This window comes from Haemorhous mexicanus, chromosome 1 (assembly GCF_027477595.1).
Source record: "Haemorhous mexicanus isolate bHaeMex1 chromosome 1, bHaeMex1.pri, whole genome shotgun sequence".
NCBI lineage: Eukaryota > Metazoa > Chordata > Aves > Passeriformes > Fringillidae > Haemorhous > Haemorhous mexicanus.
Genome location: NC_082341.1, coordinates 104,126,766 through 104,152,547, shown reverse-complemented (window position 1 = coordinate 104,152,547; position 25,782 = coordinate 104,126,766). Strand labels below are relative to the sequence as shown.

General features: G+C 34.3%; 1 protein-coding gene across 2 annotated transcripts in view; it reads left to right on the top strand.

Annotated features, from left to right (window-relative positions):
* The window catches only part of CDH7 (cadherin 7), an 84,737-nt gene extending 60,439 nt beyond the window's left edge, over positions 1-24,298 (top strand). The window contains exons 7-12 of one of the 2 annotated variants that reach the window (XM_059857544.1): positions 2,881-3,134; positions 6,832-6,968; positions 8,964-9,085; positions 10,452-10,569; positions 12,588-12,839; positions 20,080-24,298. In XM_059857544.1, coding sequence (XP_059713527.1) covers positions 2,881-3,134; positions 6,832-6,968; positions 8,964-9,085; positions 10,452-10,569; positions 12,588-12,839; positions 20,080-20,573 — 1,377 coding nt within the window. In that variant the 3' untranslated portion in view covers positions 20,574-24,298. The remainder of the gene's footprint in view (positions 1-2,880; positions 3,135-6,831; positions 6,969-8,963; positions 9,086-10,451; positions 10,570-12,587; positions 12,840-20,079) is intronic. The other variant, XM_059857553.1, reaches the window with a different exon arrangement.
* The last annotated feature ends 1,484 nt before the right edge of the window (positions 24,299-25,782 follow it).

Below are 25,782 nucleotides of genomic sequence, written 5' to 3'. Positions count from 1 at the left end.
CTTATCTATTTTGAATGCTGCTAGCAGCATTGGGTACCAGAATGTATCTGAGGGAATCCTACAGAAGGATTCTTTTTGCTAAGAGCACATTTGTACTTCTTTCAGTTACTGAGATTCCCTTACTAGCAACTGGTGAAAAGCAGGCATTCACCAGCTGATAGCTTTCCTGGGAGAATTTTGCTACAACCACGCTAAGGACCTTATGGTGGTTTTCTCAGATGTACATAGCTATGTTATAGAAGGTTGAACATGCACTTAGTAAGTAAGACTGTTTAGAATACGTATCTACACCACTGTTAGTTTTTCATCCTTTTCTATGAGGAAATACTTTACTCGTGAGTGTATTTTTGGTGAATTCCTTACTAGTCTAACACTCTTTCATGATAAACTTTCATATGAAAAAAACACTTCTTTATGTTTTCAGTTAATAAAGATCTAAAGTAGTCTTCTTTAATCAATATAGAGACATGGGAGTGTCTTGAAATTAATTTAAATAGTATTTTTTTTTGTTGCGCTAGCCTATTAAAACAAAATTTATATAAGTTTTCCAATTACATATATGGTATAAATTTTGTCTATTAAATCAGAAATTTCATAATTCTTTTTACTTTGAAGGACTGTGCTGTTGACATTAGTGTATCAGAAGAAGCTATCTTTTCTGCAGACTCATGATAAATTTCCATGTGTTTGATTAGGTATCACTGTAATCTCAACCACCCAATTTCAACAGATACATGAGGATAAATTAACTTTCCTTTCTCCACTACATACTTTTGTACATTCTGACTGAAAATATACTGTTTGCAAAAGGATTGGTGTTTTTGTTTTTTGAGGGGGAGTTTTGGTTTTAGTACTTTTTTTGGTTTTGTTTTTGTTTTTTTTAGTTCAACAAATGTTAGCCTTTTGCCTTTCACATTTTTTGGCTTATCATTTCTTTATTTATTATGCTGGTTTTTCAGGTCATCATTTTTTAATTAATAGTTTGCTTTTATTAGATAATGTAAGGCCTTAAGATGTCCTAAGAGTTTGTCCACTCTTTAACGTTGCTGCTCATCTGGTCATATCACTTGCCTAGTTGTTATCACCACAGAATGAAGGTTCTGAGGCATTTTCATCATTCCAACATCACATTGAATTTGCATTATGACTATGAGGTTGTTTCATAACACATGTATTGTCCTGTAAATACAAAACCAAAATGAAAAAAAAAAAAACTATTAAACATGCTTTGTTAATGAATACTGATCAGTTGTATCCAGTACAGGGAGCAGTATCCAGACAAACTTTCTATTTCAGCCAATCTGTTTTCCAAGAGCTGTGGATACTGCAGCTTTGATTCAATGCAAGAAGTTAAGTGCTTGCATAATATGAGGATCACAAGCATTCCCATTTGGAGAAGCCTTCTGCTGCCACACAGAGCTTGTAAAAGTTCAGTGCCTTTGTGTGTGTGTTGTGCTGCAGTTCATTTATCATGTTTGAATATAGACTGTTTGCAGCTGTATTATCGCATCAACATAATCGCTGACTTTAAGATGCTCATTTGGGATTTATCCGACTGTAACTGGATGGAGAACTTGGGCCCTTGTACGTCAACAGATGTGTGTTTCACCTCTGCTGCTCCTCAGTGAATATTGGAATTTTTTGCAGATGCTGGAGGATTAATTTGCAAGCACATCTCAGATCCCTGTGATGTATTCAGTAGCAGAACTGCAGAAAAACCTTTTTAATCTGTTTTATACACTTGGAATTATAGTTTGAAGATATAGTTGAGTAACCAGACTGTAGCCTTAGAACTGCTTCAGTATTTTGCTGCTGTTTTTTAATGATTAAACTTGGAATTGAGAAGGAATAGTTACTGGGATGTTTGGTGCAAATTGACAAACTAAGATTATAGATACAGGGTAAAAGGTTCTAATATTAACTTGGTGTTTTATTTCAGTAATGGCCTCTGTGCTAAAATTATTCTTTCCTCAAATAGAATCTTCTTCATTCTAAAGAATCTGAATATCCTCAGATCACAGATGTCTCATTCGTTGTGGGGGGTACTTTTTGATTCTAATGCAGTATTTATTTGAAAATAAACTGTATTTCCATTGAAGAAAATTAAAGCAGAAGGAAGGCATAAAAATTACATGTATTTTGCTTTTTAAGCAAAACAAACCAAAACAATCTCCAAACTTTATCTCAGCACAAAATATTTTGATATAAAGTGTGTAATTTAAGTCATTGTCGCATTTTCTACACAAATTTGTAAAAGCTTGGAGAAAAGATTATTTATTCAATCCAAATACTATGCAAAAACCAATAATTTCAAAAGAAATTTAAAACAGAAAAGAATCCCAACACAATTTTCTGAATGAGGCGTTTTCACCTTTAAGTAACCTGTAAAGATTATATTGAATTCTTATATCTGGCTAGTATGTTACATGGTATTTGCCAGGAGCTTAGATAAAGTATTAGTAAGACAAACCTAAGTATTAATTCACAATAGTGAAATAATCAGTGAGAATCTGGTCCTCACAGAAGTTACAGAAAGTTTTGCAATTTTCTTATAAATTTGTTTCACTCACAAGGTAGAACTATCTTTATTGCTTAAGTCATCACAGAATATTCACTAGTGAGACGCTGCAAATAGTGTTTTGAGAAAGCTAAAAAATTAACCATGAACTGTGGTCTGTCATCAAAAGTGATGGTTGTATACAAACAGTACACTGAAGTAAGTATAAAATGAAGGTATACTGAAGTATAAATGAAGGTACACTGAAGTAAGTATAAAATGAAGGTATTTTCATTTTATACTCGCTGAAAGTTTTAAGCAAAACAGTTTTGCATCGACATCACTGAATAATAAAATTTCCAAAAAATTTTGCTTGTATATAGGAGCTGGATTTTGAAGCTAAGACAAGCTATACCTTGAGGATAGAAGCAGCCAATATGCATGTTGACCCTCGTTTCCTGAGTCTGGGGCCCTTCAGTGATATGACCACAGTGAAGATAATTGTAGAGGACGTCGATGAGCCGCCCGTGTTTACCTCACGTCTGTACTCCATGGTGGTGTCTGAAGCAGCAAAGGTTGGCACTATCATTGGAACTGTAGCAGCCCATGATCCTGATGCATCAAATAGTCCTGTCAGGTAATTGCAAGAGTTCTTAATAATTTATTCGACCTTTGCATTGAGGTTGTTCATCTTGTGGTGGGAGGGGCTTTGGTTACACTGGAAGTCATTAATAAGCTTTATTCCCTTGCAGAGGGAGATTCAGATGTTCTATGAGTTTGCATGGTTTAACCTTTATAACCTGAACTACAGAATCTATGGAAAAAAAAAAAAGTTGAAATATCTGTGAAACAAAGAGAAGATACCATTTTAAAATCCCAAAGGGAAGAAATCACCTAAAAATATTGCTCATATTTATTACTCTCTAAGCTTAGGAAGAGTCTGTTATTGTCTATAGCAAGTTATGTTCTCTTGAATCAACCAGTATCAAAAATTATATCTATACTATACATGTGTGCTTGAATAATGATTTATAGTCTGTGTGCACTAGAAATCAAAATGTAATAGGACATAAATTCCCACATGGAAGCATTCATAAAAACTCTTTGCATGAGAAAAGTGGACAGGATGAGATGCATCCTGTTCTAGTCAGGATGGTTAAAGGCTTTTGGTTTTGTAAATTTTGCTGCAGCCAAATATCTTCCATTTGAATGGGAAGAGGTATGATCACTGGAAATTCATAAACTGTCAAGACCCTCTTCCTTTGTAGTCAGTGTCTGAAAAACCTTCAAACCTTCCACAATAAAATGTCCAAAATCATTAAGAAACCATAGAAGAACACAAATTCTCAAACTTATGTTTGCCTGTAGCTAAGGTCGGAGCTCAAGGGCAAAGACTCACCACCTTAGCTACACCAGTAATGAGCTACTTGTTATTTTACTTATGCAGAGTAGTAATATTAATTCTCAAAGGAACATGCAAAGGATCTAGAGAGTAATGGCTATAACCTAGAAACTCAGTGAATTTAAACACCTGCAGGGGGAGGAACTCATACACAATCAAAAGTTAGTGCTCAGTTTCATTTGTTTTTATTGCTCACTTAGGGCATACACAGGAAATATCTTTCTGGGTGTTTGTTTTGGTAATGTTAAGTCTTTCCTTTCATGCATTGAAAATGAACTTGGGATTCAAGTGTAATTTCTAAAGCAGAGATCTTTTGCAAAAGTAAAGCATATGTTTCACTCCTAGAGGTGATGCAAGTGTTCTTTCGTTATATACTTGCAACATATTCAAAATAGCTGATTCCTATCATGTATAAACAAGTCCTAGATGAATGTTTGGCATGGATTTACTTGTGAAATTTATCTTTGCTGTGGCAGTATTTTCTGGCACTAATGTTAGCATCTGGTGTATAATATCTGGTTACCAGAATCATTTAGAATAAGCTTAAACACATTCCGTTTATGCAGGCCATGCTCAGAGTGGTTTTGACTCCTTGTAAACAAAAAGATGAGTTTATTGGCCTTGATCTGGTTAATTTTTACAATTTCAGCATAAAAAATGATTATATCACCTGCTAACATCTTGAAGATTCTTTCTGCTTCAAAGTCTCTTAGAATTTGAGGGAGAGGAAAAAAGAAAAGTAGTGAGAATTTATAAATGTGCTTGTGAACCTGCTATGTACATGGCCAAAGGTACTGAAAGATAATATAATTTAAAGCTGTTCTACATATGCTCTGATACATCAGAGACAGATTCACCTAAAACTGGAATGTGCTAAAGAGGATTAATGCATAAAACTTTTCATGATCTGTTTAAGGAGTTTAAACTATTAATCTATAAATAAGTATTCCAACTTCCAAACATTGGATTATATTGATATTGATTAAAATCTAGATTTTTTACAACTCAGAAAATGTTGAAATTACAAGATCAGACACATAACCTTGACAATACCAAGAACTAGGGAAAATAATTAGTGTTTTGAAAATAAGGGGTTATCTTGTAAGGACCAGAGAACTATTGATATTTGAACTAGCTTTAATAAAGGATTTAAAACTCCTGCAGCTCAAAGATTTTCAAGGGCTATGGCTGTGAGGAATTAAAGGATTAAATATATTTAAAATATTTTCTTTAGAATTTGAGTATGGATACAATGCTTATAAATAAGGGAAACTGCTTGGTTCTTATGCACAGAATTATTTTTCTCCTTGTTTGGTAAGGAGATCATCCAATTTATATAACTTGTTTGCGTTTCTGCCCCTATTCTCCCTCTCCCTCCTTGTCTCCCTCCTTTACTGCTTTTTTCCTTTTTGTCTTTCTCTCCTCTCTATCTCCTCTTTCTCCTTTCACTCTTCAAGTTGCATAATGATAGTCTTAATAACTGGGAAATCTAAGGATTTCTAAGGGAAATCTGGCAGGAGATTGAATCTCAGCTGTGAGGCCTGCCAAGATTGACTACCTAGCAGAGGTGACAGGTATAGTCTCATGGGAAAACTTGCCAGCCTCAAAGCAGCTGTAGAACACTGCTGACCAAATAAACAACAGTGATGGCAAGAAATAAAGTGAAAAATGGCCTACAGTTAAGACAAAATGAAAGAAGAAAAGCGAAAGTGAAAGAGGAAAAGCAGTAATCCACAAAAACTGCTTTTACTGTTGTTTTTACAACTCGTTATTCTCTCTCTCACTGTGACATAATACAGGTAAACAATTCTAATTATGTAACAAGGCTCTGCATTTGGATTATACAGTTAGGAGGCAAAGATAAAAACAGTAACACAGTAAAGAAGATGTATATTACAACATAGAACAAAAAAAACCAGTTTCATAAGATTATTGTGTCTAGGAAGTCACATTTTTTAATTGTCTTGCAAAAGTCTTTCTTTCCATGTTGTTCAAAGAATTTGTTTTATATTATATCAATAATCTAATATATCATCAGTGTGTCAGTAATTGCAATGATCACACTTGATCTGGTTCAGACATTTTATTGCATCCTGAGTGTAGGGAAGTGCCCTGGAGTACATACTCGACCTAAATGAGAGTGCAAGAATCTGACTCAATTATAAATCTAATGTCAAAAATACTCCAGTTGTAAATCTGAATCTGCCTAATGAGCTGTCCCTTACTCTCAAAAGGGGTATAAGAAAATCACCCACAGGTGTTTTGACCTTTTCTCATATGCTATTTTCAGTTTGCTGAGGAGCTCCTAAGGAGCTCCTCTTCCTAAAACAAATTAGGAGGTAAAGATGTGTTAAGTCAAAGAGTTCAGGCCATGAGCCTGTGTTTGTTTAATGACAGTAAAGCACTGTGAGCTGACAGTGATGACATGCAATCCCTTGACCCTAGGCTGCATCATCTTTCCTTTTTCCCCTTTCCCCTGCAGCTCTGGGTGACTCACCAGCTCAAGAGCTGGTGATAGAAAGCTCTGCACTCAGACTGCCAGCCCCATGGGATCAGTGCCCGGCTGGTACAGCCTTGTAGCAAATTCCAACTCACCTTCTCCTTTGCTGGCTCTCAGGAGGATGGTATTTGATTAATTCCTGAGCTTGTTTTACAGCATAGAGGAAGAAAGAAAAGACAGAGGAATACCTATAACCTTGCTTAAGATGACACTGTGGGAGTGTAGCCCACCGCTGTCAGCACAAGTCACTGTGTAATTCTCTCACGTTTGCAAGTGCCTTTGCCTCTCTCAGTGCCCCAGGAAAACTGGACTGAGCAATGCTCAAACTAAAGAAACAGTGGAAGTGCTTTCCCTGTAATAAGAAATCAGTGAAATATTTTTACAAGCTGTAAATGAGCTGTAAATGAAAAGTTTCTTTCATCCTTTACCTAGGTATTCAATAGATCGAAACACAGATCTGGAGAGGTATTTCAATATTGATGCCAACAGTGGAGTCATTACAACTGCCAAATCTTTGGACAGGGAAACTAATGCTGTTCATAATATCACGGTTTTGGCCATGGAAAGTCGTAAGTATCCATAGGAGGTTTTTTATCGACAGTTTGTATGTAAAGCTTCAGGCTTGGTTTTGATGAGCTTCACTTAGAGAAATCCTGGCAGCTGCAAAGTGTGGCAGATAAAAATAACATACTGCTTAATGCAAAAGAAATCTATATGATAAAAATATAAAAATACAACAGTTTAGGTGTTTGCTCTTTCATTTGCTTCACACCTTGTGTATTCCTTTATCTTCTGAAAGACAAATACAAAGGAAGATGAAATATGTTAAGTCAGCAGTCTCACACTAAATGCCATTACAGGAAAGGTGATATGGAACATAGGGGAGAGTGGTTACCCCATCTCAGTGAGGGCACTCAGAGTTGATTGCTATCGGTCAAACTCAGCATTCTTAGAAGCCAGAAAGAAAAGGGGATGTGAATGCTAATGTGGTTTCATTTTCCTGACTCTAAGATACCACTGTAGAAGTTATTTTGTATTTGGTATCTTTTTCTAGTGTAAGATAAAAAGTGTTAAAGAATGTAATGCTTCAAATAGATACAAGAATTCTTCTAATGCAGGTTCAAACATAAACTTATTCTGCTTTGAATACATTTTGTAAAGTGCTTTTATATTTGAAGAATTTATATCTTCAAATATCATCTTTATTACTACTCTGTTGGGCTGTGATAATAAAAAGTTATCAGTTCTCTGGCTTGCTATTGTGAAAATCATCACTTCTTGATTTCAGTGAGCTTAATTTAACATTCAACCTGAAAGTTAAGATTTATTATTTAGTGTTTCTATGAATCTATCTTCTGTTATCATGAGTAGTATTTTGGTCTAAAGAACCACAAAATAGAAAACAAAATTTTTCCTGGATGGTAGCAAAACTGATGAGGTAGACAAGGGGCATACCTGAAACAAATGAGAGTCTAGGAGCACAAGTAAAAACATGTACTGCTTTAATTTATAGTTACTGCTTTACTTTATAGTCTTTATAGTAATTTATTTTATAAATTGCTGCTTTAATTTATAGTCTGCTTGGTTTTCAATAAGCTTAGTTCAGCAGAGGAAAAATTTGGTGTTGAAAAGGCTTGCTTCTCTGGCATTTCACATGTGATATAAAAAACGGCCAAAAATCCCACACCTTGTGATTAACATTTGGATGCTTAAAATATTTATTAAAATGTGGCTGCAATACACTCTAAAAAAATAAATACATGTTTGAAGTTTTGTAAATTTTTTTTATTTTGTCCTGCTGTAACATTAATATCATCATTTTTGGTAAAAAAGGATTATAGAAACTCTTTTCCCTGCTCTGAAAGAGAAGCAAAATAAGTAGTGCACTCATTGATATCCCTGTGCTTACTCCAAAATATAATTATTGTTATAGGGTTAAAGTATGACATTGGACAATGAACATACTCATAGTTTAGCTAGAGATGTGTACCAGTTTAGGATGTGATTCATATTTAAGTTGTTCACCATTTTAATGACAGTATTGAAGTACTTACTTGTGTGTGCACTTTAAATACTTTGGGATTTGCTTCAGAATGCAGCCTTCTCTTTTTTTCTCTTACACATAGCTGATAAAATTCTGGTTTTGACTTCTCAATAGACTGATCTATCTAAAGTACAGAAAAAAAAAATGTTTAATCTATAATAATCATGCTATTTTCAGTATGAATGGTGATGTTCTGGCTAGCTTGGTGATGATTTTACACCATCTTGCTTTTATCCTTCCATGTGATTTGATTCAATGCTGTGATTAGTGAGTAAGATTTCCAATTTATTCCGAGAGTTAATCTTAGATTAATTGAAGCAGATGGAGTACCTAAATGTTGGTCCAGAAGATCAAGACAAGAGCTTCCTTTGTATTTGAGGGAGGACTTATAATTGATTTGAGGGAGGAATTATAATATGATGCATATCCAAAAGAAGAATGCAAATAAAAAAAGATAATGACCTTCAGAATAACTTGCAAGGATCTCCTCTTAATTGTTTTATTGGACTTTTTCCTGTAGAGAATCCAGCACAGATTGGGAGAGGCTATGTAGCCATCACAATCCTTGACATCAATGACAATGCCCCTGAGTTTGCCATGGAGTATGAGACAACTGTCTGTGAAAATGCTCAGGCTGGCCAGGTATTTCTTGATAGGTTTTATGTTTATTTTTACCAGATGATCAGCCATTGCTTATGAAAGCCTTCCAGCTTTAAGAAAAATCCTCTTATAACAGTAGGAATGAGGCTCTGATGAGCAGTACAAGCAAACACTAGGAAAGATCCGGGTATAAAAAATATTGGTTGAAATTTGTGGCAAAATCTCTGGCTTTCTTACTTGTATAACTGATACATTTTACTTAACTCACCTATTTTTGAATGAGAATGCATACTTTCTCCTAATTTTTGTGGGAAGTGGGAAGCAGTAATACAAAGGTCATTCTGAGACTAAATGTCCACTATTCTGAAAATGAGCACACACTTTTAATCCCCCTAGAAAGTATGGACATTTGCACGATGGGGAAGTTTCCTATTTTTTTTTCCCATGTTTTCAACTACACAAATATCTTCCAAGTAGTCCTAGATTTAACTAAATCTATTGCTTGTTGTTTGTCCTTGGTGTCCCTCATATTTGGCCTTTTCCTCTCTACTTTGGAAGACCTCACCAAATACATGTACTTTCTCAGTCTCTCCTCCCACTTCCAGAAAACTTGTAGATGTTGCACCTGCAAAGATCCCACATATTTCCAGGAAGACTTTGTGCTTTTGTGCCTTCTCACAGTGTATTGTCCTTCCAGTGGTACATGTTTATTGCAGATTTCAAAATCACCTCATAATTTAAATTCTGACAACACCCCACTATGATAGCTTGTGTTCATCAGAAACACAGACTATGCATGCTTTTATTGTTGTACCTTTCTGTTTTCCCTGTGCTCTGATCAGAACTGGACCAGAGAATTGGAGTTTCCAATTTTTGTGGATTTTAAGCAGTGGTGACAATTTCTTTAGAGGTTGATTTTGAGAGAAATTTAGAAAATGAAGCAAAAAACTATTAGTAATGAAATTTGAGAAAACAATATTAATATAATGTGCCTTTCTGTTTTCCATTATATTTAAAAAAAAAAAGTACATGAATTTGAATGCTCAAAAACATCACGGTTTCCTTGTGAAGGTTTACAACATTGGTTGCAGCCACTGATAACTACACTAAGAGCCATCCAGAAGGCACACTTCTTCCACTGCTGTGTAGTTTATTACTCCAAGCTCTGGCAAATGACAGGAGCTAACTTTCTCCTAGAGCCTGCAGATCATTGCTTTGGCCAATAAATTTGGTACATGTAAAGAGTTGAGTCACTCATTAACAGTCTCTGCATGCTTAGGAGATTAGAAATCTAAAATTCAGAATTATTAGAACTTGAGGGAGGGTTGATATTTTGGTAGGAAACAGAGGGGTTATGTAATGTACACGTATGTATGCTTCAATGAAACCCTGATGTATCTCAAAACAGGTGATCCAGAAAATTAGTGCAATTGATAAGGATGACCCACCAAATGGCCATCAGTTCTACTTCAGTTTAACAGCAGAGGCAGCAAATAACCACAATTTTACATTGCAGGACAACAAAGGTAAGGAAATTTTGATTTGGTAAATATTCATCAATAGCCCCTTCCATTTTCAATGCAGCATGCTTATTATGACCTACATAAACTTCTGTTCTGGTAAGGATATAGACTACAATCAGCCTGCCAAATAATTTTATCTGTAGACTATTTGTCAAAGGAATTAAGCTGTAGCTTGAGTCATTTAAAGCCTTGAGCCAAGCAGAGCAGCATCAAATCTTTAAATATTTACTTTTTTTTTCCCATCACTCACTCTTCACATTTTTGCATGTATTTATAGGTTTTTATCTAAATGATATTTTACCTTGGGGCAGTGTCTGAAAAATGTCCAGGAATTCATGTCTTATTAATATAACTCAGGGCATAAAAAATGAGTGCACAATAGATGGAGATGTTTTGTGATTTCTGGGGTTTTTGTTTGGTTTTTAGAAAAACACATCTTTTCAGTAACTAAGTATATCCCCTTTTGAAGAATGCTTTTGATAATGAAAGCTGCCTATAATATTTGCACAGACTTCTCATGACTGTTTCCTCAAAGACTCCCACTGACATCCCATTTCTGTTAGTTAAAATATCTGAGAACACACTCTAATTACTGCCCTCATTAGCTGCACTGCACAGTACAGCAGCTGGGCACGTGTCAGGCAGTTTAGCTATTAGCTGTAGCAAACAGAACTAAATAGACAGGGTATTGCTCTTGCACTGCTCTTTTATGGATCAGTACTTAGCCAGAGCTACAAAGTCATCCTATTAGTAAAACAAGAAAAACAAACATATGGACATTGAAGGACACAGTTTGTACAGGCAGACTTTGAATAATATTCAGTAAGCATAATGTGCGACCTAATAAAGTTCTTTCATGCAGGTCTTTATTGCCTTACCTTACATGTAGTTAATGAAATGCTTAATTTTCTTCATATGAACAGCTTGCAGTTTAAACTGAAGACTCTAATAGTAATACAATCAAAATAATAAAAGTGCATTAGAATAGGACTGTTCAGAAATCTGACATCATGAACACTGTAAAGTAGTTAATGAAAAGAGACCCTCTTCTAGAGAACTTATAACTTAATAAAAGTAATACTAGACTTTTGTAATGCCTGGAATATCAGTGGAGGTACAAGACACAGCAGCAGCTGCCTCATTCAACATTAGCTACTTTTATGCATCTCTCATGTGATATTATATAAAGAGGTGTTTGCACATTTTGCCAGATAGATCATAATAGGTGATGCAGTAAGATAACTTTATATGTCTGTCTATGGATAGATAGCTAGGCAGATAGATAGATAAACCAACTGAATGAACATTTCTATACATGCTGGGAGATGTAACCCCCTACCTCTCAGGAGCTCTCAATCTGTGTTGTACACATGAGTTTTTCTCATATCTTCTTGAACACACAGGCCTTTTAATCGCACAACTCAGACCACTGTCGATCTATACATTTTAGACTGATTATAATAGCCATCTTGAATCTCAGAAGAGTTTGAGAACAACAGCATTTCTTTGTTGCATGCACAATTACCTTGTTTGTGCATGGATGGGATTTTTTTTTGCCTTCAAAAAATATTTCATTGATCTTCAGAATCTATTCTCCTATTAATATGGTCATTGCTTCCATTAATGTGATATCTATAGCTGTAAATAGTTGAAATAGATGCTTGAAAATTAACTGGAAGCATGTATTTAGATACCTAATCTGATCACTGAAGGGTATTTTTCTTCTTTTTACAATTATCTCATCCTCAGCTATCTATCCAGGTGTTAAAATGTAAGCTTGGCTAAAAAGCAAATGGACTCTGCTTTTTTGAAATATTCTTTTGTTGAAAATAAAAATCTTCTTGTTTAGTTGTATGTGATTTCTCAGTTGATCTTACCTTTGCAGGTTCAAAAGTATATGACTGGGAAAAGTAAACTTGTTGAAATAAAATCAATGTTTTTATAAAGGTTATAGTATTTATGAGCTTGTGTTTCAGAAAAGTCACATATTTTATAATTTGTCTTTTTATTCCTTTATCTAGATAATACTGCGACAGTATTAACCAAAAGAAATGGGTTTCGAAGACAGGAACAGTCTGTTTTCTACTTGCCAATATTCATAGTGGACAGTGGATCACCTTCACTTAGTAGCACTAATACTCTCACCATCAGGGTCTGTGATTGTGATGCAGATGGTATTGCTCAGACATGCAATGCAGAAGCATATATCTTGCCTGCAGGACTTAGCACTGGAGCCCTGATAGCCATATTGGCTTGTGTCTTGACACTGCTAGGTATGTCTTCTTTCTGTTACCCTTATTTTCCATTCAATGCATCGTGGCAAAAGATACGTGCATATAAGCTTCAAAATTCCCCTCCGCCCTGATTTCTGTGAACAGGAACAGTTAATATTCAAGAACAGCATTTTGTATCATTAGCACAAAAACACCTTTAGATTGGGATTATCAATTTAGACACTGTTTCTATATCAAGCTGCCTCCAGACAGATATAAGAAAATACAGTAAAAGAAAAAGAAAGTTTGACATGCATCAAATGCAATATTTAAGAGATAGGCAGTGCAGTTTATGGAAGCATTTGGTTTAACATACTCACCATATAACCAGTATCGCTTTTTAACAGGCGTAACTGGTTTTAAACATTTACTGATTTGCATAGAACAAAAGATATTCAGAAAATACAACAGATGCAATTTACTCATGAGAATCATAATTAATTGACATCATTTGCAGAGTGATCTTTTGTTAGTTCTGTAAATGGTAGCACAGCTGGATTTATGTTGAGTGGTAAAACTTCAGCTATATAAAAGGCAGTGGAAAAGAGCGGAATGGTGTCAACATCCTAGTTTGCCTAGCATTTCTCATATAATACCTAGTCATTAAAAAGTAAATGGGAGAATAAAAGGTCAAATCAAGAAATAAAGATGCAGGATAAAGTGAGCCAAATTGAAGTTTTGGGTTTTGTCTGAAAATTCTTATGTTAACAGGGTACCCGATTCAGCTCAAAAGAATTTTTATCAGTGTTTCTATCAATTAAGAGACTTTTCTATTCCCTGTCTGTACATACCAGCCCAAGGAAAGGGAGAAGACCACAATCTTCTTATATTGGTATAATCCCAGTGATTAATCTGCCACTGTTATCAAAGTAATTTGCATAGGTCAAATCAAGAGATTTGTGTCCAAACTTCTGTCCGTGGCAGTATTTCCACCATGTACAGATATGTCTTCTTTCACACTCTGATTCATGTCACTGGAAACCATTAGAAGGAAATGTTCCTTCTGCTAAAATATTTCTAAAGGTCTCCAAAATGAAAAACCTGTTTCATACTTTTTTTAAAGATTAATAAAAATCACTACCTCTGTAACCAACTTACTCAGTAGCTATATATACATATATAGGAGGTGGCATTTCTAAAGTTTTCCATCTACGTGACATAAAAAAATCTAACACCATAAGACTTTATTCTCACTCAACACATGGTTAGGCCTAGGTTTAAGAAATGCAAGAGAATTATTGCCAGAAGTTTTCATGAACATTTTTAAATACCATTTTTCTTGTAGCATTTCTAGCCAATTTATGTACACAAATGAACTTTATTTGGACATGAAGCTAAATGTTACAGTTCAAAAAGATACAAAAATATTCTCTTATATCAACTGGCATTAGTATCAGCAAAAAAACACCCGCTTTAAGCTTAATTCCAATATGCTTAGGAATATAAGTCCTGTAACCATAGCAATTCATTTGAACCCAAAAGGAAATCTCACCATTTTAGTTATACATGAAAAGCTAGTTTCTGAAGATTACATAGGAACCTGCTGCATGCAGCTTGGTCTGGCCATAAACTTTTCTTAAATGGAAGCAGTAGGATTTCAAGAAGACCATTGAGTGTAGACAAAGCATATTGGCACAAAATAACTTGCTCATTCTACTCAGTGCACCAGGGGTCAAATACAACCAATAAACCAACAAATGAGCTTTTATTCCAGTTATTTCGAAAGCATTCTGAACAGGGGTTTGGTAAAAAAATCTTGCATATTACCACCGCACCACTGATTTTATTTGTCAGGACTTTGGTTTTCCAAAGTCATCTGTCTGAAGGCACCAACATTGTTTATCCAAAAAGACATTTGTATGTGCCACCATCACTTCCAGTCTGAACTGTTCCTTTTGAGTACAGTTCAAAGCTGCAGGAACAGGTTAGGCTGTGTTTGTATGATAACCCTGGCTTTGAGTACTGCATTTGGGTGCTGTATCCCATTTTAGTCTCAGCTGCATGCCAGTGTCCACAAGGAAGAGGTACCCAAGCATCCCTGCTGTTCAATGAAACCCAGCCGCTTGTCTGGTCCCAGAGACTTTCTTCTTCTCTCACTTGCTCCTAGATTATGTTTTCTGGGACCAGCTGCATGGTGGTATTGCTAGGAATTTGCTTTTGCCCTTTTGTCCTTTGCATTCATTCCTGAGAAAAATGCTGAAGATCTACTAGTATAGCATAAAAAACCAGGCTTCAGCTATTATCAAATGGTTCCAGGACCAGAACAAAGGATGCACATTTTTGTGTAAGACTTTATCAGTGAAAAGAGGATAGAGTCTACTGGATCAATATCTTTTCCTAACCGAAGATTAACATGCAGTACAAATCCAGTCACATTAATCAATGTTGTCTTAATGTGGGTGCCAATTGTAATGCAGAGAAAACATGAAATTTGCATAAATGGAATGAATACATGCATTCTGGCACCAGGGTCCTGAATTCTCAACCAGGTCTTGCTTTCTTAAAGTTAGTATGATACACTTTTTGGTCTTGCCCCATACATCCCTATGGCAGATACATAACCATTTGTCTTTACCAAGATCTGGATTGTCTCAGTGGGATTTCTTAGTGTTACTACTTTTGCTTAAGCAAGCAATCAATTTTAGATAAGCCCAGTGTTTTCACTGACTCTAAGAAGGAAGAACGTAATTAAATTACACTCTTTTTATGATAATTGCAAATAACCCTGTATAGACTATTTTTTTAAACTAAAATAAATTTTAAAATCTAAAAAGATTTAAAAACAAAATCTCTACCTTCATACTGACTGATGGAGTTTAAATTTTATATTTTATTACTCAAGAATATTTCAGTACTTTTTTAAATACTCAAAACAGCTTTCCAATTATGTAGTAAGGCTGTTTTACAGAAAGAAAAAAAATTCTAAAAAATCATAAAAAAACATAGAAAAAGGTAGCTTGATTAGTTTTGGATTGCATATAATTTTGAGGAAAGCAAGTAGAATTTTTTTTTTACTTTTCTGAAAATTATATGGTAATTTAATTCAAGGCAATTTGTTTTTCAGTTAGCATCTTCCAGAAACAGTAATTGCCTTTGTAATGACTGTTTAGCATAAAATGTTTACATAAAATCACATAAACAGAGTATTCACCTGTAGATAACCTAATCACATTTGAGAGGGTAAGTATTTTCTTTGTATGGAAAGCTATATTGTCACAATACTTTTCGTAATTATTTTCTTTCACACTTCTGAATGTAATCTATTAGTGTGATGTATTTTCTCAGGAAGACTGAAGAAAGCTTCCTGTTGGTGTGGCACTAGAGTTTACAAGGATAATACATTATTAAAACTTGAAAATTCAGCTTTCTATCATTTTTTTTCAGTTGAAAGACGTCAAATTTGTTATCATTATCAAAATATCAAAATTAAATCAGAACACATTAACTGTGATTTGTAAACAAGAAGAAGCAGTTCTAGTCATAAGAATCCTATTCTCTTAATAGGTGCTACGTGCACAGAATGTGACTATGTAATATGTGCAGGGTTTGGCTTGCAGTTTTAAAAGCGATAAATGTGTAACTGGGGGAAACCAATTAACTAGGGGTACCCAAAGCAACACTTCCTGAAAGTGGTTGAATATGAAATGCAGCAGCTATTTTCTGAAAGTAAGGGAGCTGATTAGGGTCAGTCAGTGTGGGCATTTAAAGGTTACAGTCACTTTGCAAATATCAGTCCAAACTGATTAAACAACAGGTATAGGTGAAGTTTGTTAAGTGGGAATTAAATTCAAGTTTCCTGAGTCTTGGCCTCTGTAATCCCCAAACCTTATCTGACTGTGCTGGCAACTGCAAGGTATAACTAAATAGGTTATTAGTGTGCTGCTTAGATGGCTGGGGATCTCCAATCATCAGCTTTATGAATCATGACACACCTAAGGCATAAACCAGTGTGCAGATCTGCTCACAGCTGATGTGGCTTATTGCTATAGTAAATTCCTGGCTTAGGGGGGTAGTGTATACAAATCATGGTAATGCTTGTGATTTAGCTCTGTGCCTTTCTGTATAGCTCTGCATGTCGTCTTCTCCCTCAGGGCCTCTCACGACTTTTATGGCTTCCTTACAATTATGTTGCAGTTGCCTTGAGTACAAAAGGAAAAATTAATACTAAACTAGAGAAATATGTTCGGGTGAACTAAGCCTGACTTATTACCAGATCATACCAAAATGGAAATTTCATGGTAATTCCAGAAAGCACACTGAAAAGTGGCAAAGCAAAAAATCCACTCTTGCTCAAGGGTGTTTGTTTAAAGACTAATTTGGGTGTACTGAAACTACAAACATTAAATGCATACTAGAGACATGGAAAAAACTGTGCATTACCACAGCTAATATAAAGAGAAACAATTTTTTTTTTTTGCTTGGCTACTGTGCCTATTAAAGGAAATCAATATTTCTAAAAATTTAGGTAAATCAGAAGAATTAAAATGTTAGTTTAAATCAGTCTTTGTTAATTGTGGTTATTAAGACTTTATAATTAGCAGCTTAAAACGTCGATTGATTTATTTGTTACATCATATATGAAATTGGTATTGTCATTTCATCTCTTTAGTATGAGTTGGATATATCTGTATGGAGCCAATCTAATGCCCTCATTTGTGCCTAAAGGTTTTCCACTGTATTATTCCTTTTCTAACAATCATTAAATTAGGTTTTTAGAAGTTCAAACAGTCCCTAATTACTGACTTAATGTCTTCTTTTTTCATAAATGCAGGAAATAAAAGCCCACCATTACTTAATGAGAAATGAAAAAACTTGGAAACTATTTGCATTTGATTTAAATAGCAGTGAAAATTGTTTAGGGCTCATATTAATTTCTGCTGCTCCTGCAATGCAGTTAAAGCTTTGTTCATTTAGAGGTTAAACTTTATTGTTCATGGCTGCTGGAAAGGCTAGAAATTAATAATCTTATAAAGTTATCTAAATGCTAAAATATTTAACCTTTAGAAAGACTCCATATTTTTCTTGGCTTCGAGCAAGTGTGAGAGATAGAAGGAACACTGTATAAAACATTCACTGTATCTTGATTTTTATTGTACCTTTAGGCAGACCTTCCTACTAAGTTTCTTATTTTACACTTATTAGCATGTCTTTAACTTTCAACATGAAGTATGTTAAGAGGGACAGTAGAGTAAAAATGTATTTATTGAGTAAAGTAAATTATTAGCTCCTTACTTATATGACAATAAAAATGTGGCAGTAAATGTTAAAAACAGTAATTAAGCAGTTATGTCAATAGAAATCTTGTTTGAAATGTCTATTTGTACTGTCAGCAATGTAATTTCACTTTAAAATATCTTTTACAATGAGGAAAAACATTAAGAGTGGAGTGCCGTTGTATCTGATGACACTTTTATGTTCTCTGCTGTATAATTTACAGCTTATTATACAAATATCAGAATGTTTTGAAATTTCACAAATGTCACTTTAAAGGTCAAAATTTCATATTACTAAACTGCCTATGTAAATATTGTTCAAAGCAAAATGCCCCAAACTAGAGGCTTCTGAATTCAATACATAAAGAATGAATCAGGTAGATGCCAGGGGCAAAAACCGTGAAAGGGTGATGTTGATTACGTAGTAATAGAGTCATGAGACATCTATTAGTAGATGGATTATTGGATATGTGCTTGGTAGCTACTGAGAGAAGAGGAAAGAATTTTTGCCTAATATATTTGTCAAAAATTGGAGGGGAAAAAAAATGTAGTTGCAGTTTTATTTTTAGACATGTGTGGTTCCAAAGGGAAATAAAAATAGTGCAGAAAGGCATCTCTGGCTTTAGCCAATTCGAAATAATACCACAACATCTGTAGACATGTACAGCTTTCTTGCATGTACAATTTACTGGTTTATTCTAGCCAAATGATCCTAATATTAAGTAATTCCTCAAAATGACTAGATTGATACTGATTTTAAGATCACTCCATGAAAAGGCTTTTAAGAATGGTAGTCTCAAATCATGCAATTTGTAGTCTTTTCAGGCTACCTAGGGAACCTCAAGCTTAATTTTTTCGCTATCACCTTTTAGCTTTTTCTTTTCCATATGTTTCTACAGCATTTAATTGGCATTGTAAGTAAAGACTGAAAATGTTATCAATGCATATAATCACATAATCTTAACATTAAAAATAATCATAAAATCAGAAGAGATTAATTAAATGTGGAATGACACTTTTCAACGTACTGTTATTTTTTCAATCATAGTGATGCCTGTGATTTCCTAGGAGTGTCATTAACTCAGCAAATGTTATCCAGATGCTACAGTATAGTATTAATTATTTTCTAGGAAGATGATTCACGCTCCATCATGTCCCACAGATGGATGCAATATTGGTTCCATATTTTTTGTGTTACCAGTGATGTTTCTGTACCAAAACTGTATTAGAACAAGAGGAGACTTGAGCTAGTTTCTTTTAGTGCTATTGGTTGCCACTGCAGTTTAGTATTACCTTTCAAGCTGAAAGAAACTTTAGGGTTAAAATTAAATAATCAATTACATTTCTAGTACTGGTTCATCCAGTAAACTGTAGTCATAGCAGTTGTCACTAGATGTAAAGCGTAAATCTCAAGTGCAGTACTTTGCACTTTTCAGGAAAGCGAGATCTTCTGTAGAGGAGGTTTTATTCCATTAACTAAGACAGTCTTTTTTTATACATTGCTTAAAAATTTGATGTTCTCCAAAAAAGAATTTTTAAACTTTATTTTTATTTGGCAGACATTGATCATACACTTTAATGCTGTCACTTTCCAAACTATGGGTTTTAAATTCTATTCCGTCAATTTATAAATGTGCTTTTATCACTTGGGCATTTAAGACTTCAAAAAAAGCTTTCTGATTTTTTTTTTTTTAATTATTATAATTTTTTGGCTGTGAGATTTTTCATAGTCAGACTTAACCAGTATTGAAATTTATGTTTAGCAGACAATATAGCATATTAGAATTAGAGATGAAGACGCTAATCCTGAATGATTTGGGAAATAGATTCTTTAGGGTCTAAAAAGCTTATGGCTTAAAAGTTATTTCATAATCTGCTAGGTTTCACATCTAACTGCACACATTTCTTGCATCTATCTGTATAAATTCCTTGGGTCTTTGACATGTAAATTAATGGGTACTTCCAACATAAGGAAAAATATGAGAAAACTTCAGCACTGCTAAAACTTTAGCTTTTCTGTGTTCCAGTTCTTGTCTTGCTGATTGTCACCATGAGGCGACGGAAAAAAGAACCCCTCATTTTTGATGAAGAGAGAGATATCAGAGAAAACATTGTCAGGTACGATGATGAGGGTGGTGGAGAAGAAGACACAGAGGCTTTTGACATGGCTGCCTTGAGGAACCTCAACATCATGCGAGACACGAAGACCAGAAGGGACGTGACGCCTGAGATTCAGTTCTTGAGCAGACCGACTTTTAAAAGTATCCCAGATAATGTCATTTTTAGGGAATTTATCTGGGAAAGACTAAAAGAAGCTGACGTGGACCCCTGCGCGCCGCCCTATGACTCCCTGCAGACGTACGCATTTGAGGGGAACGGCTCCGTGGCGGAGTCGCTCAGTTCTTTAGATTCCATCAGCTCAAACTCTGACCAGAACTACGATTACCTCAGTGACTGGGGCCCTCGTTTTAAAAGGCTTGCAGATATGTATGGGACCGGACCAGAATGCTTATACTCCTAGCCTTGGAACCTTTCTCTGAAAATGCACTGAAGAATACTAAAACAGAAAACTCAATCTAACAGACTGAAGACGTTGTAAATATTTTCCCATTTTTAAAATTTTAGGTTGTTGGCTTTTTTTTTCCTTGTTTTTGCCTTGGTGGAACATATCTTCATTAGACTTGTCCTAGGGACTGCACTGACCACACAGAATATGAGCATTTGGTGGCATTTTTGATAAAATGAAATGCTCAGCCACGTTCAAATAGATAGCAACCCTTAAATACCTGCAGAGGCAACTCACTTTCAAGAGTATGTTATACAGTCACCTCAGAGAGCTGGTGATACTCTGTAGATGCCTTCACAGTATTACTATATTGAGAATACAGAGTCTCTGTTAAAGAAGAAATAAATTTTCAAATATATAACTCAATACAGTATTACAGTACATTGTATTTACACAGGCAAGTGTTTTTTAGCAAATTTTCCTTACTCTATGCATACAGCATACTAGAACAAAAGTAGAAGGACTGATGAAAACAAGGAAAGCCCAGGAATTTTTTTTTTGGTGTTTCTCCCTGTTTGTTCTCAGAGCTATTTAATTAGAAATCTCTGTAATTTTCTGGGTAGTTTTTGAGAAATTATTGTTTGTACTAAGAAATTCCACAGTGTGTCATCAACTCACAAAGTGGCTTAAAATTCACATAAAATGATACATATGGAGTCTTATGGATGGAAAGTTTTGTGATGCCCATGTAGGTATAGAAGAGGTGTTGCTATCTATTTGCTATTTTTTATTCTCTCTTCTGATTTGTACAGGAGAATTTAGCCTTTTTTATTATTGTTTGACATAAAATGTTTTATTTATTTTGAAACTCCAATCTCCACTAAATTCAGGTCCATTTTACTGCCTCATGGTTTTAGACTTGTCAGAACATGCTGATTTTTCTCCAGTCTCAGATAAATGTAGGAAATGAAGCATGGAAGTGGAAAAAATTACAGTAAACAAGGCCACCCACCATTCAACCCACAGAAAGGAGAGCAGCTCCAAGGATGTGCAGTTGTTCTTCTGAGCCATTACAAAGTCTGAGACATTTAAAGAAGATATTTGTACATTGAATTTTTTGAAAGAAGACTGCAGAGGTAGCTGGGAGTGTCTTTAATGCAAGATTTAATTTTCAAGGTTAAACGTGCTATATGCTTCAAAGACTGGAAGCACCTCGCTCTTCTCCTTCCCTTCTCTTTTGCTGCTGATGAATCACAGTAAAAGATTTTTCTATTTCTTTCTTATGTTAAGCAATGTAATACTATTAACTTCAGAGGTCATCTTTAGATCCTGCTGCACATAAGTATTATTTCCCCAAGGTGTTAACTCACTACACGTAATTTCTATGCTGGTTCAGGAGTGCCAAAACAGAAGGACACCTATTGTTGGTTAATACACTGTATGATTTTGAAGTAGGATTTCTTAGAAAAAGACAACTTTTTTATGATTCTGACAATATTTATACTTCATCTTTCATGATTTATTACTAGATAATAAGACATATATTCAAGTAAAATAGTAGGTTTAGGTATTATTTCAGATTATTTTTTTGTTTTAGAGAAAATGTAGACGAGTTCCTAAATTAGAGTCTGTTCCTGCATATTTTTTTGCTTGCACCTAACTTGAAATTACTTGACCTTCATGCAATTACTGAGAGCTACACCAAATTGTTTACAGAACTGAGTTTGTGAACAGAAGGTGCTCCACAGAGGATGATGCTCACTCTAAAAGTACTTCTTTCTGAGAGAAGGATCCTTGTACTAAAATCCTAATGTATGAGTGATGTGAGGCTGGGGGATGGGAAATTATCATTAAGACTGTAATTTTTGCAGCCCAGCATTATCAATTAATTATGTAAAAGTGGCCTTCAGCTCCAACAGAAAAGAAAAATAATTTTAATCATCTACAACATACTTAATTTGAGTTACATGTTAATAGACAATCATTGTTTCATTATTCAGTAGATTTGCTTCTAGTTGTACGAAATATATATATATAGGCATATATATATATATATGACAGATTTTGTAATGGAACTGAAAGATATCGTCCATGACTTTTAGTCATACATGTAAGATTTTCAATAAAAATATTAAAAAATAGGAAAAAAAACCCCATGTGTATACAGTTTAATAAGAACAAGATATGCTGCAAAATATAAGCAGGTATTAAATCTGAGAGATTCTGAAAGAACAGTTTTCATTAATCTCCTTGTTCTTTGTGGGAAGTTAATTCATGCATCTGGAATAAGATGTCAGAAATGCTGGTTTTAGCACATAACATTCACAGGAGATTTAAATGTGGTTTAGAGTAAACAGACCAATTTCCTTGGTTTTCTAGCTTCTGTATCTGTAAAAAACCAAAAAAAAAAAAACCCCTCCACTATTAGGAAACTATGTTAGGGTGGGATTTCTTTGATGTGCTTTCTACAGAAAAAAAAATATTATGGTTTATTCTGATACCATAAAAGCTCTTGCACATACATGTTTTCTGTTGCGCAGTTCTAATTTAATTAGTTTGCTGTTACATTCTACATGCTTATCTGCTGATTGTATTTTTGCAGTAAGAAAGGAAGGTGGAAATAGTCTATGTTTGGTGGCAGATATTACTATAGCATCAACATAAGGGTGTGTGTAATATGCATACTATATAATGCTCACCAAAAATGACCATGACTGTAGGTGTTTACAGTTTGTAATCTGATTCAAATTCTTTTGTTGAGTCTTATTTATGTTGCATAGATGGATGGCATAAAGTATATTCTACTGACTAAATACTATAAAATGTAAAAAATATTTTCTCTGTCCTAGAAAGGTAATGAAATTACTTGGGCAAATTAATTAGAACAGGTCTTTAAAAATACTTCCAATCATATTTATTTTCTTAGCTTTCTGAAGAGCTTCAGTATCTAACTAGAAGCCAAAAATCTTAGATAAAAAATAGGTCAAACATGGCAATCACTCCCATCTTACAGTGGAATAGCATGTCTTTCCTTCCACCACATGCCAATGGAATGGGCTTATTTTTGATTGAGATTTACAAGAATCTTGAAAAGTGCACAGTTTTTGGAGTGCTACTAAAATAGCCCTACACAATATTAAGCTGTTTGAAGAAGACTTAAGGTGAAGACTTCCTACTCTGTTTTGACCAGTGTAAAATCTACTGAATTCAACAGAGACAAACAACAGACATTCTGACTAATATTCCCCACTCAAAAGAGTAAACTTAGGGTACTTCCTCTAGGTGATAGTCCCACTAAGACATAGCATGGGCTTTCCTAAGCCTCCTAGTTCTGATGGCTGCTTGATACAATCACTTCAGGACTCATGAACTTTGATGTTAGCAACTGAAATTTCTCCTACTCTTGAAGAATTTAGGGATAAAAAAAACAAACACCAAAAAACAAGTTCATTTTTACTCTCTTATTTGTTGTTTTGAAAGGGAGAGGGAGAATTCCTCACAATGTCCCTTTTCAGTTAAGGTCTTTCTAATTTTTTTTTTCCTGTTAACGCTTTAGGTGTTAGCAATAATTAATAAAAAAATCCTATAATTTTTTTTCTTTTAGAAGTTTTGGATGAAAGCATGGTATGAAATATAAAATTGCAGCATCTTATTTTTATGGACAAAAACTCTTGTATGATATAAAGAAAAATCATAATTTGTCATTCTGAAAAGGAAATAAATATAAATAAAGCATACAATTATATTGGCTTTTAAGGTCCTTAAGGAGTTGAAAAGTGAACACAATTACCTATATCAAATCTAGTTTTAAATTCTTGGTTGCAGTCCATCAGGTGACTGATTTTAATTTTTTAAATATAGATTTCTTTTGTCTACTTTACATTCTATATAGAGTAATACTGCTTTGAGGCATCATTGTCTTCACTTCATTAGTTATAGAAGGGGTCAAGTATATTTTTACTGGTCTGTGACTCTAAAATGGAATTGCTAAAGATGGAAATGTCACTTTATTTATTGGACAGAAACAGGGAAGTCTACAAGAGCTCTAAAAATTGCTTTTTTAACTATGCCATCCTTAAGTCTGACAGATCTATAACTAAATTTTTTCAGATGCATGGTAAATTTTCACCCCAGAATGATTCCTTCCACACCAAAAATTATCCTTCAGTTCATTCTTAATGCAGCTAAAAATGCATTTTATTGTTCACTGATTTTTTAAAATAGATTTCTTTCTTAATTTTTGTTTTTTGGACTAGGGGAATCTCAGTACACAATATAATCTATTTTCTACATGAAAAGAATGAAAAAAAATCTTCATAACATAGGCTCTACTTTGTTACTATAATTTACTTTTTTTCAGAAGAGAAAGAAAAAATCTTTCCTTATGGTACATAAAATCTGTGAAACCTTAGACCATACAATTGCCTACAAAAATATACTAGTTGAAAAAACTTGATTTTCCTCATCATTATATGACACGAGATTGTAATGGAATCTTTATGTGAAGCCTTATATATCTGATCAAACACAATGAAAGAAGAAACTAGCATATAAATTTTCTGGAAATCAGAAGAAAATCTCATTTGAAGCCACAGTGGTGTGTTGCAAACACTCTTCATATGTGAACACATATTTTCTAAAATTATTTGTATGTTTTAACATTCCACTCCCAAACCATTTCTTTTAAAATACTTTTTGTTAATCTGAGAGCATCTGGAAAAATGTAATCCTACTCTCAAAAACTTTGTTTATCCCCATCAATGACTGAGGTAGAAAAATATAATTTAGACTCAGGCAAAACTTTTAATAATGCCCCCACAATGAAAGTGGTGTCATATTTTGATCCAAAATAGTTTAAAAGCATTTAGAAGTACAAGGACTGTGATTTCTGTGCATTTTTTTAAAAGATGGTAGCAGATTGAAATTCCTATTCCTAGAAGTAATGTGAGGTCAAATGGAGCCTAATATTTGGATGATTAACAAAGATCATAAACCTGTTGTGATGGATGCTGAACCACTAGTAGGGGGAAAATCTAGGGTTTTACTTTCTTCTTCTATTCACCAGTATCTCGGTCAAAGTTAGAATTTCAGTGTCCACCAAAGCAAAATCATGTCGAATCTGAGTTGAACACAGTAGGTAATTAGATGTTGTCTCTTCATACAAAGGCTCAAAGACATTTACCTTGACATTCTATTTACATATTCTTTTCTGATTCTGTCTTGA